Here is a 15,519-nt window from a genome sequence, read left to right as displayed (position 1 = left end):
TTTCTTCAACAAATGGTATTGGGAAAACTGGACAGCACCATACAAAAGAATGAAACTAGACCACTTTCTTACACCATACACACACACCAAAAAAATCAAAATGGATCAGAGACCTGTGAAACCTGAAACCATAAGAATCCTAGAAGAGAACACAGGCAGTAACCTCTTTGACCTTGGCCATAGCAATTTCTTTCTAGATATGTCTCCTGAGACAAGGACAACAAAAGCAAAAACAAACTCTTGGGACTACATCAGAATAAAAACCTTCTGCACAGCAAAGGAAACAATCAACAAAACTAAAAGGGGTAGTATCCAAAATCTATAAAGAACATATCAAACTGAACACCCAAAAAACAAATAATCCAATTGTAAAATGTGCAGAAGACATGAATAGACATTTCTCAAAGAAAACATATAGATGGCTAACAGACTCATGAAAAGATGCTCAACATCACTTATTATCAAGGAAAATGCAAATCAAAACTACAATGAGATATCACCTCACACCTGTCAGAATGACTAAAAGCAACAACACAAGAAACTTGGGGAAGATGTGAAGAATGGGGAGCCCTCCTGCACTGCTGGTGGGAATGCAAACTGGTGCACCCACACTGGAAAAGAGTATGGAGGTTCCTCAAAAAGTTGAAAGTAGAACTATCCTATGATCCAGCAATTGCATTACTAGGTATCTATCCAAAGAATATAAAAATACTAATTCAAAGGGATACATGCACCCGATGTTTATAGCAACATTATCTACAATAGCCAAATTACGGAAACAGCCCAAGTGCCCATAGACTGATGAATGGATAAAGAAGAGGTGGTACACACACACACACACACACACACACACACACACACAAAGAAACATTATTCAGACACAAAAAAGAATGAAATCTTGCCATTTCCAAGACATTCTTACGTGTACAACTCAGGCATTTGATAACTGTGTTTTTCACACAAATTCCTAGAAGGGGAACTGACCCACCAAGAACAGGCTGAGCAACACAGTACTTCTTGTTGTGGAATCTGGAGTTAGAAATGTGCAAGTTTATATCTTGACTTCATCACTGAATAGCTGCTATAATCCTGGGGGAAAAAATCAAACTCTTTTTAGTTCTGGTTTCCTCATATAATTCAAGAGTAATAACACTTATTGAAAATAAAAAAACACAATACATGCTAAGTGTTTAGCACAGCACCAAATCCATGGTTGCTTTGACAGATGCTATTATCTTTTTTTAAAGTTCATTTATTTATTTTGAGAGAGAGAGAGAGTATGTGTGTGTGCGTGCCCGAGTGTGACTGGGGGTAGGGCAGAGAAAGGAGAGAGAGAATCCCAAGCAGGCTCCACACTGTCAGCACAGAGCCCAACGTGGGACCCAAACCCACGAATTACAAGATCACAATCTGAGCTAAAATCAAGAGTCATACACTCAACCAACTGAGCCATCCACGTGCCCCAACAGATGCTATTATTATAGTTATTGTTCTCAGCATTTCCAGTTTAGATCCGCATCGTGAGACTACCAGCTACAAAGCTCATATCTATTTATAGACCTATCAACAGTGTATATTGCAAAGTCTTTCCATTCTCACCCATAAGTCAATCTTGTTAAACTTTACTAATTTCAGAGATGGAAAATATTTAGTTTTATTTGCACTGATATGATCAACAATATAGTTACATATCTTTTCATAATTTTATTGCTCACCCACAGTTGTTCCTCTGTGAATGGCCAGTTTAAGATCTTGCTCATTTTTCCATTGATATACGTATTTACTTCCTTGTTAGCTGCAAGAGCTGTTTATTTGTTAAAGATGAAGGGGTGCCTGGGTGGCTCAGTCAGTTAAACGTCCGACTCTTGGTTTTGGCTCAGGTCATGAGAATCTCATGGTTTGTGAGTTCAGGCCCCACGTGGGGCTCTGTGATGACAGCATGGAGCCTGCTTGGGATTCTCTCTCTCCCCGTCTCTGCCCCTCCCCCATTTGCATGCGTGCATTCTCTCTCACAATAAATGATAAATAAATAAAATATAGTAAATAAACTGACAATAATAAACTTCAAAAACTGAATAAAGATAAAAACATCCTTGTCTATATTTTGTTTCTTACTTACAGTGAACTTCAGATATGAAAGCACTTCCTTTATAAAGGATGAATTCACTGTAAGAATAAACTGAAGATGTAGTCTTTACTGATATGTAATTTGGGTTATCACTAGTCTTCTTTCCCAACTTCACATGAAAAAAGCATAGGGATTATCTTTCTAGATCAGGCCCCACCTTGCCCAAACAGTGCAAAATTCTGTTTCTAAAGGATGTCCCAGAACATGATAAAAAATAAGAGCCATGCGTGGCATAATAATACAATTATTCAAGATCTGTTCAGCGTTTACAGCCAGATTTGCTATAATTTAGTTTCTCGCTGTTTCTGAAATAAATGCACCAAAAACTCTTTAAGATGACATTTCTGCCTCTGTTAAGTGCCTCTACTTCTTAGTTTTCAAGAGTTCTAAGCATGCCCTTTCCTCTGTCTATTTCCAGACCTACCATCTTGGTCCATGTTCCTATGGCATTCATGACTTGATAGATTTCTACTTTACAGGCCAAAGAGTCCTCATCTTTCACTGTGTCCTCATATGTCAATTCCTCTTCTCTCCCTCCGACTCCTCTGATCATTTTATAATGATTTGGTAACCACAATAATGAAATTTACTGAGAAAACTAAATTTTGAGATGCTGCCATAACTAATGGAGTCAGAGAAATGATGAAAAGGGCTTTAATGAGGTTTGAAATATGGTTGGAATATTACAGATAGAAAATCAATTTAGAAAATGCTGTCAGCCTCATCCACAAGGGAAAAATTATTTAAACACACACATCTAAAGGACAGAAATAACTTTGAAGGCAATGAAGAACTGACAATTGTTTTACAATAGAGAAAGCTCATTCTTTCTTTATGTACCTATATCTACCTACCTATCTGTCTATCATCTATCATTATTTTGCTATGATTAAAAACCTAACTTGGTAAATATCTAAATACCATGAGTATTCAAATTCTGCAAAGACTAATAAATAATTAAGCATTTGACAATTGTAAGTAATTTACCCTTAATTTTAAGTAATCTTGGAGGTAGCAATACCGCTTACAAATACAATGCGTAATTTTGGTCATCCCCTACAATGGATTTTATCTTCCTCAAGAAAAAAACCTAAATTTTGTGGACTCAGGCCTGAGGAATACTTTGGAGAAAAGCATACCTTTTCCATAAAGCCATTTATGCTACATACTGCACATATTGTAAAACCTTGTACATCAAAGACAAATTTGTGTTTAAACAGATTATCAGGTTATAGAACAATTAGAAGCCACAATTCTCTTAAAATAACTCTAATGAGACCTGAAAAACTGCTTCAAGTCTGTGTTATTTAAGCATTCGGCATATTCTCTGTTCTTAATCTTTGAAAATTAGATGAAAGCTATGGCCTTTCTCTCTAGAAAAATCCATATACAATTATAGAATAAATTTTGAATATAAATTTTCAGAACTGACTAGGATCCCAAGCCTCCAGGCTAAGGACTACTCTAGAGGAAATATTGTTTTTAAGACTATCGCCAAATACCTAATATATGAACTACTCTCCCGTTTCTACCTTAGGCACTCCATCTATGTATTTTGGAGCATAGAAGAGTTAAAGTTTCACACCTTCATTCCATAAGCTCTTCAACCGTGTTTTGCAGAGCAAAGCCTTGGCAACCGCCTGGAACTCACTGCTGACGCAGCTCCTACCTGCTCTCCACTCTCTGCTATGGAGAGGAGCATCCTGACCAATTATACTGGAGACTGGAGACCTACTGATGTGCACCCTCAACAGTGTGACACATTAGAAGACAACTACAACCGATGTGCTTGGAGCCTGGTTCCTAGGATTCTTCCTCACAAGCTGACTATGCAACTCTGGTCTCTCACATATAAACCTGATTCACTTAGGTGATGGGCCCTTTCCTGTCCCCCACTTTCCTTTTACCAACTACTGGGATAACCAATGTATGCAGAAGTCAGACTGCAGTGAGGCTGAAAATACGCCTGGAAAAGGAAGTCAACTTTCCAGCTCCAAGCTTCTTTCACAGTATATAATAATCTCACTATTAAAAGGGGGGGGGGGGGAGAAACAGTGACTTCTGAGAGTAACAGATTCACATGTATTCAAATCCAAATATAGCATATTCCAAGATCAAACATAATTTTTTGAAGCAAACAACTACTGGGTCAGATTCTATGACATGCCTATCTAATAGCCATTCCCATCTTCTCATATGCTAATGAAATCATGTAACACTTCTTTCTTTGGGGCAACAATATGTCCAACTAGGATATGACTCATGGCTAGTCCACTAGTCATTTCCAACTAATGTGAGCCTTAAATGCACCATAGATAGCCAAGATACTGACTTCCCCCTAACACTCAGGGCAGATGGGCAGGGCTTGGAGCAGCAAGAGCATTCTCTTCACTCCCAGGAGGTATAACAAATGTTACATTTCCTATGTGCGCCACAAAGGGAAGAACGTCAAGAAGCAAAGGAGAATTCTGTTCCCTTTGATAGATACTCAACCTGTCTCCTTTCCTTACAGCTAGCAGTAACCCTCTGATTGAGTTATAGTCAATGAAATATTCGAGAAAGTCTGCTGAAAGCCATTTGTTTCTGCTTCTCTTACCTATTAAAAGGGCAGAGATGAGAGGAAACCTTTCTAGCAATGCCTTTCCCCTTCCATCATACCTTGAAAAAGGACACGATGCCTGAGGCTACAGCAGCCATCTTGCTACCACAAGACAACAAAGCATGCGAGTAAAAGAGCTAAGTAGAGCAGAGCAGAGAGATGGAAAGAGTCTAGAAATTCATTACTTTGTTGAACATTAGAACCAAAATCAGCAATTGTCTACTTCCCATCTTCTTGCTTAAAGTTGACCGATGCATACTAGTGGATGGGAGATTTCAAGTCAATTTTTTTTTTCCTCTGAAGCATCCTATAGTTCTCACTTTGCAGGAATATCAGCTTTCTTATCATCTATTAATCCCTTCACCATGTTTAGTCACCACTTTGAGTCTGACTAGGATGATGCCAGGTTTAATGCTATCAATTTCTATCGTCCTCTTCATAGCTCAAAACTTAAGAGTCTCCTAGAAATTTTAGTACATTATGGCGATACTGTGTGTAATTCTGCAGCTAGATGGAAATTCGCAGGGCCACTATAGATTCTCACATTCAGGGTGTGTTAGTTTGCTTAGGCTGCCAGAACAAAATACCATAGACTAGGTAGCTTAAACAACAGAAATTGATTTCCTGCACACTTGAGGCTGGAAGGCTGGTACCAGGGTGCAAGCAGAGTTAGTTAGATGTGCAGAGAGCTGCCTTCTCACTGTAACCTCACTGGCCTTTCCAATGAGTAAGTGAGCTCCCCTTGTGTCCCCTCTTCTTCTTATGAATACACCAGTCCTATTGGATTAGGGACCAGCCCTTGTGGTTTACTTCCTAAAGGCCCTAGCTCCTGATACAGTCACACTGGAGGTTAGGATTTCAACATATGAATTTGGGGAACGACACAATACGCTCTATAACACAGGCCTTGGGTTATTAAAAATAAATAAATAACAAACCCAAAACCTCTGAACTAAAAAGCTGGGAGCAAACATGTTTTCATACATTCGGAAAGATAATTTAACAACTGTTCCCCAGCATATGGAACACACAGAGAGGAGTATTTTAATGGGTATATATAGGTAAAGGCTCAGGAATATTTAGGCACTGTCAACCTATCTATAGATAATATAGGTAATATGAGCCAAAAACATCAACTAGTATTTCTTCTAAATGAAAAGCACACTCCAAAAAGGCAACTTTGGAAATCTCTTTTAAAGAAATAAGTGCAATAACACGTTTGTTCCCAAGTAGGAAAAAAAAAAAGATGGTGTTTAAAAATTGTACATTAACAAAAATGCCATATTTGTCAAACTCAAAGCACTACATGATGTATGATTCAATTTATGCAGTGTTCTGGAAAAGTCAAAATTATGGGTACAGAAAACAGATCAGTAGTTGCCAGGGGCTGGGAGGGTGTATAGAAGCAATGCCTCCAAAGGGGCACAGGGAAACTGTAGGGGTGATGGAATGTTCTACATCTTGATTATGGTGGTGCTCATATGACCATAAGAATTTGTCAAAACTCATAGAACTATGCACTAAAAAGAATGAATTTTACTATATGTAAAACATACCTTAATTTTTTAATGGGAGAAAATGGCACATTTGTGGACTGATAAAAAAAACCAAAGGGTTATTCTGTACTCAGTTAATCCACACTCTGGTAACCAATCAAGAACTCTAGAAACAGAGCAATCACTCATATATTATGTAAAATTTTAAGATATAAATGTCTATGGCAGAATAATCTTGTGTTGTGGGGTACCATTATATGTGTTCAAGAGTTTTATAGTGATACAAACTTAATATCTGAATTATATCAAATTATTAGGTTTAATTTACCAGAAAGGGATCACAAAAAGTGATATCCATTACTGTGGAAATAAGCAATTAATCTTAATATTTCATAGCATAATTGTGCCTTCCAATGGGAAGAAGGGCACAAATGATAAATTTGATAATGATAAATTACAGATGATAATAGCTTACTTAACTTTCAAGAACATTTCATGTTTTACAAAGTATCTTATACATACTGTCTCATCTAATTCTCACAGTACTCTGGGAACACTTAATAGGTGAGGCATTATTATTACTTTCCCCAATATACAAGTGAGAAAATAGAGGCCAAAGAGGTTAGATGACTTACCCATAGTCTTAAAATTAGTACAGGTAGAGTCAGAAAATAAGCAAAGATATTCTGACTCCAAATCTAATACTTTTCTCCAAACATCAGTTGGCTAATTAAAAGGAACATATCTCAAAACTATTCCCCAAATTTCTAACTACAAAGCTAGCTAAAATCTGAAAAAAGCTACATCAACCCTCAAACACACTACACCTTGTTAAATGGTTCTATAAAATTAAAATGAGAATATAGCAGAGGCGGGACTATCTGTAAGGCAAGCTACTGTTCCCACGAAAAAGGAAATACATACATAGTGAGTTCCTATGACGTGCCAGGCCCACTGTTTCATATTTAAATTAAAAAAAAATTTAATGTTTATTCATTTTTGAGACACAAAGAGAGAGCATGAGCAGGGGAGGGGCAGAGAGAGAGAAGGAGACACAGAATCCGAAGCAGGCTCCAGGCTCTGAGCTGTCAGCACAGAGCCCGATGCAGGGTCTGAACCCACGAACTGTGAGATCATGACCTGAGCTGAAGTCGGATGCTTAACCAACTGAGCCATCCAGGCGCCCCTCATATTTAATCTTATAACAATCTCCAGAAGTAGTATTATTATTATCCCCAGTTCACATTTAAAGACATCTGGGTCCAAAGATGTCAGTTTAGTTGCCAGAGTCACACAACTCTGATAGAGACAGGATTCCAATACAAATCTGCTGGAGGCTGAAGCCCTTTGTTTTTGGAACCAAAAGAAGGTATTTTAAGTCTACACATTTGGACAGCAAACTGAGTCAAAATTTCAGCAGTTCCATAACTTTGAATCTCAATAAGTCAATCAATTAATCAAGGCATGCCTTATTTACATTTTCTTCACCTTTAAAATGTGGAATAAGTGTGTTTTCCTCCTAGACATATATAAAACCTTTTTGCGTAACCTGAAATGATCTGAGTTCGCCAAAAACAGGCATTCAATACTAGTGTCAACCTTTAGGTACCAGTGTGGTGCCCTGTAGCAAGGTCAGCCAGGCCTTGAGATCAAAAAGCAAAATGAACCAAAATGAGAGTAGAAATAATTCCAGGAATTATGACATTTTCCTTAAAATGTAACTCTGCTTTAAAATTATACATTAAATATTTTAAAATATCTGTTTTGCCTTTAAAAAAAAAAAACAAGATTCTTAATCATAAGATTACAGAAGAAATGGCTTTTTTTTTTTATCTTTTTATCCAGAACAGAATGATGCCCATGTAGGCATCTGAGAAACATCTCATGGTGAGGTTGATGGTAATGATGATTGGATAGCTACTTTTACACTTATTTGTCTTTAGTGGCTTTCATTTTTTAAAAAAGTGAGGGGGAAAATAATTTCTAGTTTCGATTGCTTTATATGGTCACGTAAGCTGGTGAGTTATCTGTTCCTGAGTGTGTTTTTTTTTTTCATGGAGAGATGTAAGTCATCCACTTGCTGGCATAAAACTTACAAAACGAAGTTCATTTTGCCTGCCAAGTGCAGATAAAAGCAAGGGGGGGAGGAAACAGTTTAAATGTAAAAAGCACCTTTTCCCTAACTCCTGAACTAGTTCACACAATAAAATGAATAATTCAACTAAAACTTCGTGTGTGCAGAGCGCTGCATGCACACCAGTGGCATTTTCACTTCAAATTTGTACAGTCTTTAGTCAACACCCTTCATCTGCATTTCTAACACCTGCTTCAGTCAGCTGTGAAGTAGGCTGTTATCTCTATGGTCGCCTTTCATCTTTACTCTGTCCATCCAATACACACAAAAAATTGCATTATAGAACATAATTACTCGGCCTAAAAGAGACAGGGATAATTCACATGATCTCCCGAAAGGTATTTTCCTCTATCGTATCAAAAGGTAATTTTAAAACAAGTTACAATTTATGTTGTCATTCTTCATTGTTGTGTGTGTCTCTTTCAAGCACTGATTTAACTTTGCACAGCAAAAAAAAACACAAAAAAACAAAAAAAACAAAAACAAACAAACAAACAAACAAACAAACAAAACACAGCATCTACACTCCTCTGCAACGAGAATCTGTTTTAGGAGCAAAGGAAAGTAAAAAATTAAAGGCAATGGCTGGTACCATTTGTAGAGTGCACAAATCTCTCTTCTAAGTTTGTTATTATTGTGCTGTTATTAAAATGATGCTCTTCCAACTTAACCTGCCAATCATGGCCTACGTTAAAGTTTTATGTATACCAATGTAAACACTAGACAAGTCTTTTGACTATCTACTCAAATTGTTTGTCCTGTATTAAACAACTTCATAAGGAGGACTTAAGCAAAACACTTAAAGCCTGAGGTTTTCTGATTAAGAAATTATCTTAGGAAATGAGTGAAATGGGGAGCAGTTGGGAAAAGAACTGGACTAAAATGGAACAATTTCTGGTATACCATCATTCTGTTTATTTCCTTCACAGCACTTAATTAGAGTGTGATTACTTTACATACTGCCCATCTCTCTATTTGGATGTAAACTCCATCTGGGCAAGGATTGTGCCTTGCTTCGTCACCACTCTATTCCTAATGTTTAGATTAGTTCCAGCCACACAGTAAATACTCAGTAAACATATTTTAAACAAATGAATATTTAAATCCTCTACCAGATTGAATTAGAAGGGACTCTGAAGGACCATTTAAGCTTCTGTACTTTCTTAAAAAATATATATGCCCTGCATATATGTATAAGAAAAAAACCCTCAAGTATCTAGGATCATATTTAGAGAATATTTTCTATATAAGCTGATGTTCTCAGCCAAAGAAGATCCCTTTAATATAACTTTAAGACAATTTATTTTTTTAACTTTAAAAATTTTTTTTTTTAGAAATCCAATGGCTGGTGAGAATGTGAGGAAAGATCTCTTTTTTTTGAAACAGACAGAGAGAGAAAGAATGCATACAAGCAGTAGAGAGGTGTGGGGGGGGGCGGGGAGAGAGAGAAAGAGAGAGAGAGAATATCTCAAGCAGGCTCCAAGTTCAGTGCAGAGCTCCATGCAGGGCTCAATCCCATAACCATGAGATCATGCCCTGAGCCAAAATCAAGAGTCAGATGCTCAACTGACTGAGCCATGCAGGCACCCCTAGACAATTTAATTCCATGTCTTTTAAATACGAGTCATTCAAACATATGTTATTATTTATTTTCTACCTTGTTTTTATAAAATAGGTCTCACAAAATTTAATCATTTCTGATGCCTCACAATCAAAATTATATACTAAAACTCCTTACATTCCATCATAAAATATAGTGGTTGCTTGATGTTAGTAAATAGGGCTATGTATCCCTAAATATGGGGACATATCAATAGATACTCATTTTTAATGATTTTGTTGTCTCTTTTCTTGCTTTCAGTTTTTATTATTATACCTCTGCCTACCTCTCTCTTCACTACAGGTTTCTGCTCCTAATAAGTTATAATTTATTACTCAGGATTTTCTGAAGTCTATATATTTCTATTAGAGATTAAAGGTTAAATCTGGTAGGGTTAAACACCAATCGTTACCACAGAGAGAAATTCAGGATGTGATGCAAGGGAACTCTTAATGGCCCAGGGAACAAGTGGGCTATACTTCTAGAACTGCAGGAAGGAAAATTCAGAAAGCTATTGAGGACGAATAGTATAGGGAGGTCAGATACTAATATCCTTGCTTGGAAGAGATGGTGAAATAGAAATATCCAGAATCCAGGAGCTAATCAATGGCTTACTCAGGATTGGCCCTGGGGAAAGTACAAACTCCTGGGAAGTCTCACACTGGGCTTTACCCAACACTAGGAAAAAACAGCAGTGGTAAAAGGACGTGTCTAGATAAGTAAACATTAACTATAGCTCCTGCACAAGGGATCCAGACATTCCCATGTGTCCCAGAAAGGAGACACCAAGGTGCCATTTGAAATACATGGCAACCTAGGACTGATCCTAAGGCTTTTTTTACAACCCTTCTAGCTTAATTCAAAATTCTGCCAGGGGCTGGCATTCAAGTTCATCTGTGTTAGGGACTTACTGAGAAAATGCTTGTGCAGTGAGAAATTGCATAGACATTTGGCCATGAGCTTCTATAAGACTCTGTGTACTACTCATGAATAAAACACCCAACAGTGGAGACTGGACAAAAAGGGAAGCAAAAATCAGATGTGGGAGCAGATACCTCCATAAAGTCTTAATTTAACAGTCCCCAAATCAGTACTTTCATTCCTAATGAAAACACCAAACAGTGAACTGTTGAGGAAACAATAGATAGAAATTAAGTGATTTCTAGAGAAGGATTAATTTAACAATTCAGAGGAGATTAAACTTTTGGACTCATGAAGGAAACAAAAGGCTAACCTTTATGAATAAAAAGACCCTCTCCAGAGGATGAAGAGAGTATGAGTCAGGATGGAGGACTGAAACGTTCAATTTATGGAATATTTGAAAAGAAACAAAATTTCACTGCTTTCTGTGACTTGAATTATCCTATGTTTTAAAGTGGAACTCCTTCAGCAAATGACATAATGGAAAGTAGAGTGTATGAGAAATAACAGGAACTGGATTCTAGCTGTGGCTCTTCTTATCACTAGCTAGATAAGCCTGGACAAACCAATTGACCTTTTTGACTCAATTTCACAACTTACTAAGTGACAAAAATAATGACAGCTAATATTTATTATTTACTAATGTGCCAGACACTCTGCTAAACACTATTTAGCACTTTTTGCTAAATATTGGACTATTTCATTTAATCTGCACAACACTAGATAAGGTTGACATAGCTGCTATTCCTAGGAATTGGAGACGCAGTGAGGGGACACAAACCCAGGCAGTCTGACTCCAGAATCAGTCCCGTTTGAAACCTGAGCCTCATGATATTGTGCCTGCCTCACAGGAGAGGTGTGGGGGGCTTGCCTGGGAAAATATATGTAAAAGTGCTTTGAAACCTATCAGATGCTATACATATATAAGCAATCCAAGGAACAACCTGTGAGAATGCCCTGACATTGTAATGAACTTGATTCAGTAGCTACTACCCTTGGTTGGGGTCACTACAATCTCTCGGCTGAATTACTGCAACCATCTCCTAACTGGTCTCCTTGCTCCTGCCCTTAATTCTGTAGTCCATTCTCCACAGAGTGGTCTTTAGGTGAGATCATGTTCCTGCTTTGCTTAGAGCTCTCAAATGTCTTCCCATCTGCTATGAACTGAACTGTGCACCCCTGGCCAAATTTCTGTGTTGAAGCCCTACCCTCCAGTGTGACTGTATCTGGAGACAGAGCCATTAGGAGGTAATTAGGGTTAAATGAGGTCATAAGGGGTAAGGCCCTAATCTAAAAGAGATTAGTGCCTTACTAGAAGAGGAAGACACTATCCATATTTCTCTCTCCAGCCCTCCAACCTCCTATGTCAGGACATGGCAAAAAAGACACTGTCCACATTCCAGGAAGAGGTCCTTCACCAGGAACTTAGTTGGCTGACATCTTGGTCGTGGACTTCCCAGCCTCCAGAAAACTGTGAGACATAAATTTCTATTGTTTAAGCTACCTAGTCCATGGCAATTTATTAGGGCAACTCAAGTTGACTAATACACTATCGCACTCAGATTTAAAGCCAAAGTCCTTTCTATGGTCCCCAAGGCCCTACCTATATAATCTAGACCCTTGTTACATACCTGAATTTATCTCTATCGCCCACCCTGTTGTGGCCTTTCTCCGACCTGAGTGCCTTTGCACTGTGGGTTCTCTCTTTATGGAACATTATTTCCCCAAATATCCTCAAGGCTTGCTCCCCTACCTTTTTCAAGTCTCTGCCCAAACATTCTAAGACAGACTGTCACTTAGCACCTTTTAAAAAAATTGCAACCCCTCTAGCTTCCTCCCTTTCTGGTTTCATTTTTCCTTCATTTACTCCATATTTTATATATGTATTTATATTTATATATGTGGGGAAGAGGGAGGGAGGGAAAGGGGGAGAGACATATATAGATGACATTATATACATATTTGATACATATTACATATATTTCAGTTGCAAATCTATATATTTTATAGTTGTCATATCCCCTCAACTAGAATGTAAGCCTCATGAATTTTTGTCTGTTTTGTACATTTTTGTAGCCTCAATACAGAGCAGAAGCTCAGTGAAGTCTATGTTGAATGAATGGACTAGAGGAACTGCAACTATGCCCACATGGCAGCTGTCCTGTGGGTAAAGAAAAGGCAGCATGCCAGAAAGCTGGAGATGAAGGCAAGGCTTAGATCAGGCAGGGCCCTATAAGCCATATAAGAGATTTTGGTATTTATCCCAAGAAACACTGAAGGATTTTAAGCAGGAAAATGACATGATCAATTTACATCCTTCTTTTTTTTAATGTTTATTTTTGAGAGACAGAGAAAGAGTGCAAGCAGGGGAGCAGCAGAAAGAGAGGGAGACACAGAATCTGAAGCAGGTTCCAGGCTTTCAGCTGTCGGCACAGAGCCCGACACGGGGCTCAAACCGACGAACCGTGAGATCATGACCTGAGCCAAGGTCAGATGCCCAAGTGACTGAGCCACCCATGTGCCCCAATTTACATCCTTCAAGATCATTCTCATTGCTAAATGGAGAATAGGATGGAATAAGCCAAGAAAGAAGAAGAAGAAGAAGAAGAAGAAGAAGAAGAAGAAGAAGAAGAAGAAGAAGAACAACAACAACAACAACAACAACAACACAACAACAACAACAACACAGAACAACTTCCATTTTCAGGGTTAATGCACATGTTGGTGTTTCTCTATGCAAGGATGTGTACACCATTAATTAACACAATACTAATGTAAAAATAAGTCCTAGCTCACCTTGTCACAACTGTATTTGCAAACTTTCCAATACTACCTCTCAAAATGTAAATGTTTCTTTCCTAAATCTTGTTGTTCTGAGATATCCCTGAAAGAAAAATGTACTGACATAATGACTTTCAGCAAATTCCAATTACTTAGACCCCAATTCATAACGTAATCAGTACTTCGAGCTTGTACAAAACAGATCTCTGAACAAGATTCATAAAGGTCACGAGCAGCCTAATTTTCTGAGATTCTCTTAGCTATAAATTTGGCTAAGAGCTGGGATAGTATGGGAAGGAAGATAAGTGAGAAAAACACTGGTGATTTAACCTCTAGTGTTCCCTTAAGGACAAACATTTGTCACCTTGACAGCAAGGTGAAAGGTTTGCAGCGAGTGTGCTTATAACAGGACTCTCTCTTCTCTCTCCTCCCCAGAGACCTGTGATTTCTGAACAGACATTATCTGAACAGATGATGATGATGACACCGAGCCACAGGAAGGGCTGGGGAGGAAAAGAGGCTGAGAACCACATAACTCAGAGCCTCAAACTGAACCCCTGCCCCAGGGACCATCACAGAGATTTACCATTTGCTGCTCTTCTTCCTAAGGTTCCACTTGAGGCTGGAGTAATCAACCCTATAAATTACCAGGAAACATTCAAACAGTGTCCAATGTTAACAGCATGGATCCCACTGCTAATAATTATGAGTGTGCTATAAAGCTGAAGTAGGTTCTAGCCATATACTAGCCATATACATCTCCACTTTCTATACGAACCTCTAACATTTAGGGTATACAATTCTAATGTGGATGTCGGCTGCAGGCTTAAAACAGGTGCTAAGATGAGTCTGAATTTTACTCTTGATGAATACATGTAACCAAATTAGCATTAATATGATGACACCCATGCATCAAAATAACAACAACAATAATAACAATAATAATAATAATAATAATAATAATAATAATATCTCTATTTTGGCCTAGAAGCTAAATTGCTTACACTATTGTCAAAGTGAAATAAGAGGAGATGTTTTGAAAGCTAAGAACTTTTTAAAAAAGAATTAAAGTTACTAACTTATGAGCATTTTCGGTTCTAATTTAATTTCACAATCGGGCATTTATTTCTGTGCTCCTTCGATGAATGGAATTTTGTCTATGATACTATTTTACATTTTTACTTTAAAAGATATCTTCAGGGGCGCCTGGGTGACTTGGTCGGTTAAGGTCCGACTTCTGCTCAGGTCATGATCTCACGGTCCGTGAGTTCGAGCCCTGCATCGGGCTCTGTGCTGACAACTCAGAGCCTGGAGCCTGTTTCAGATTCTGTGTCTCCCTCTCTCTCTGCTCCTCCCCTGTTCATGCTCTGTCTCTATCTCAAAAATAAATAAACGTTAAAAAAAATTAAAAAAAAAGATACCTTCAATGGGGGGCGCCTGGGTGGCTCAGTCAGTTAAGCATCCAACTTCAGCTCAGGTCACGATCTCATGGTTTGTGAGTTCAAGCCCCTCATTGGGCTCTGTGCTGACAGCTCAGAGTCTGAAGCCTGCTTTGGATTCTGTGTCTCCCCCTCACTGCCCCTCCCTGTTCGTGCTCTGTCTGTCTCTCAAAAATAAACATTAAAAAAAGATTTTTTAAAATATCTTCAACTGAAATTACTATAAAATCCAGATTGAAGCTATCACCCATTTTAATAAATATTTACTCTTCACCTAATCATCACTGACTCTAAGTACTGTCAGAAAAACCGAAATAATTTTTAAGAAGAAAATAAACATTTTAACAGAATGAACTCAAACAAACATAATTAATAGAAAAGTAAGGTCCCCTCATATGCCCCAAAGTGTGTGGGAATGGAG

The 15,519-nt window shown here is 38.0% G+C and overlaps 1 protein-coding gene across 3 annotated transcripts in view; it reads right to left on the bottom strand.

Moving 5' to 3' along the window:
- SLC10A7 (solute carrier family 10 member 7) overlaps window positions 1-15,519 on the bottom strand; it is a 249,420-nt gene that overhangs the window by 136,188 nt on the left and 97,713 nt on the right. Inside the window, exon 5 of one of the 3 annotated variants that reach the window (XM_042983823.1) lies at window positions 1,028-1,089. The exons of the other annotated variants lie outside the window; for them this stretch is intronic. Coding sequence (XP_042839757.1) covers window positions 1,036-1,089 — 54 coding nt within the window. The 3' untranslated portion in view covers window positions 1,028-1,035. Of the gene's footprint in view, window positions 1-1,027; window positions 1,090-15,519 lie in introns of those variants that run through there. 3 annotated transcript variants of the gene reach the window in all.

Source organism: Panthera tigris, chromosome B1 (assembly GCF_018350195.1).
Source record: "Panthera tigris isolate Pti1 chromosome B1, P.tigris_Pti1_mat1.1, whole genome shotgun sequence".
NCBI classification, from domain to species: Eukaryota; Metazoa; Chordata; class Mammalia; order Carnivora; family Felidae; genus Panthera; species Panthera tigris.
This window is presented reverse-complemented; position numbering and strand designations above follow the sequence as displayed.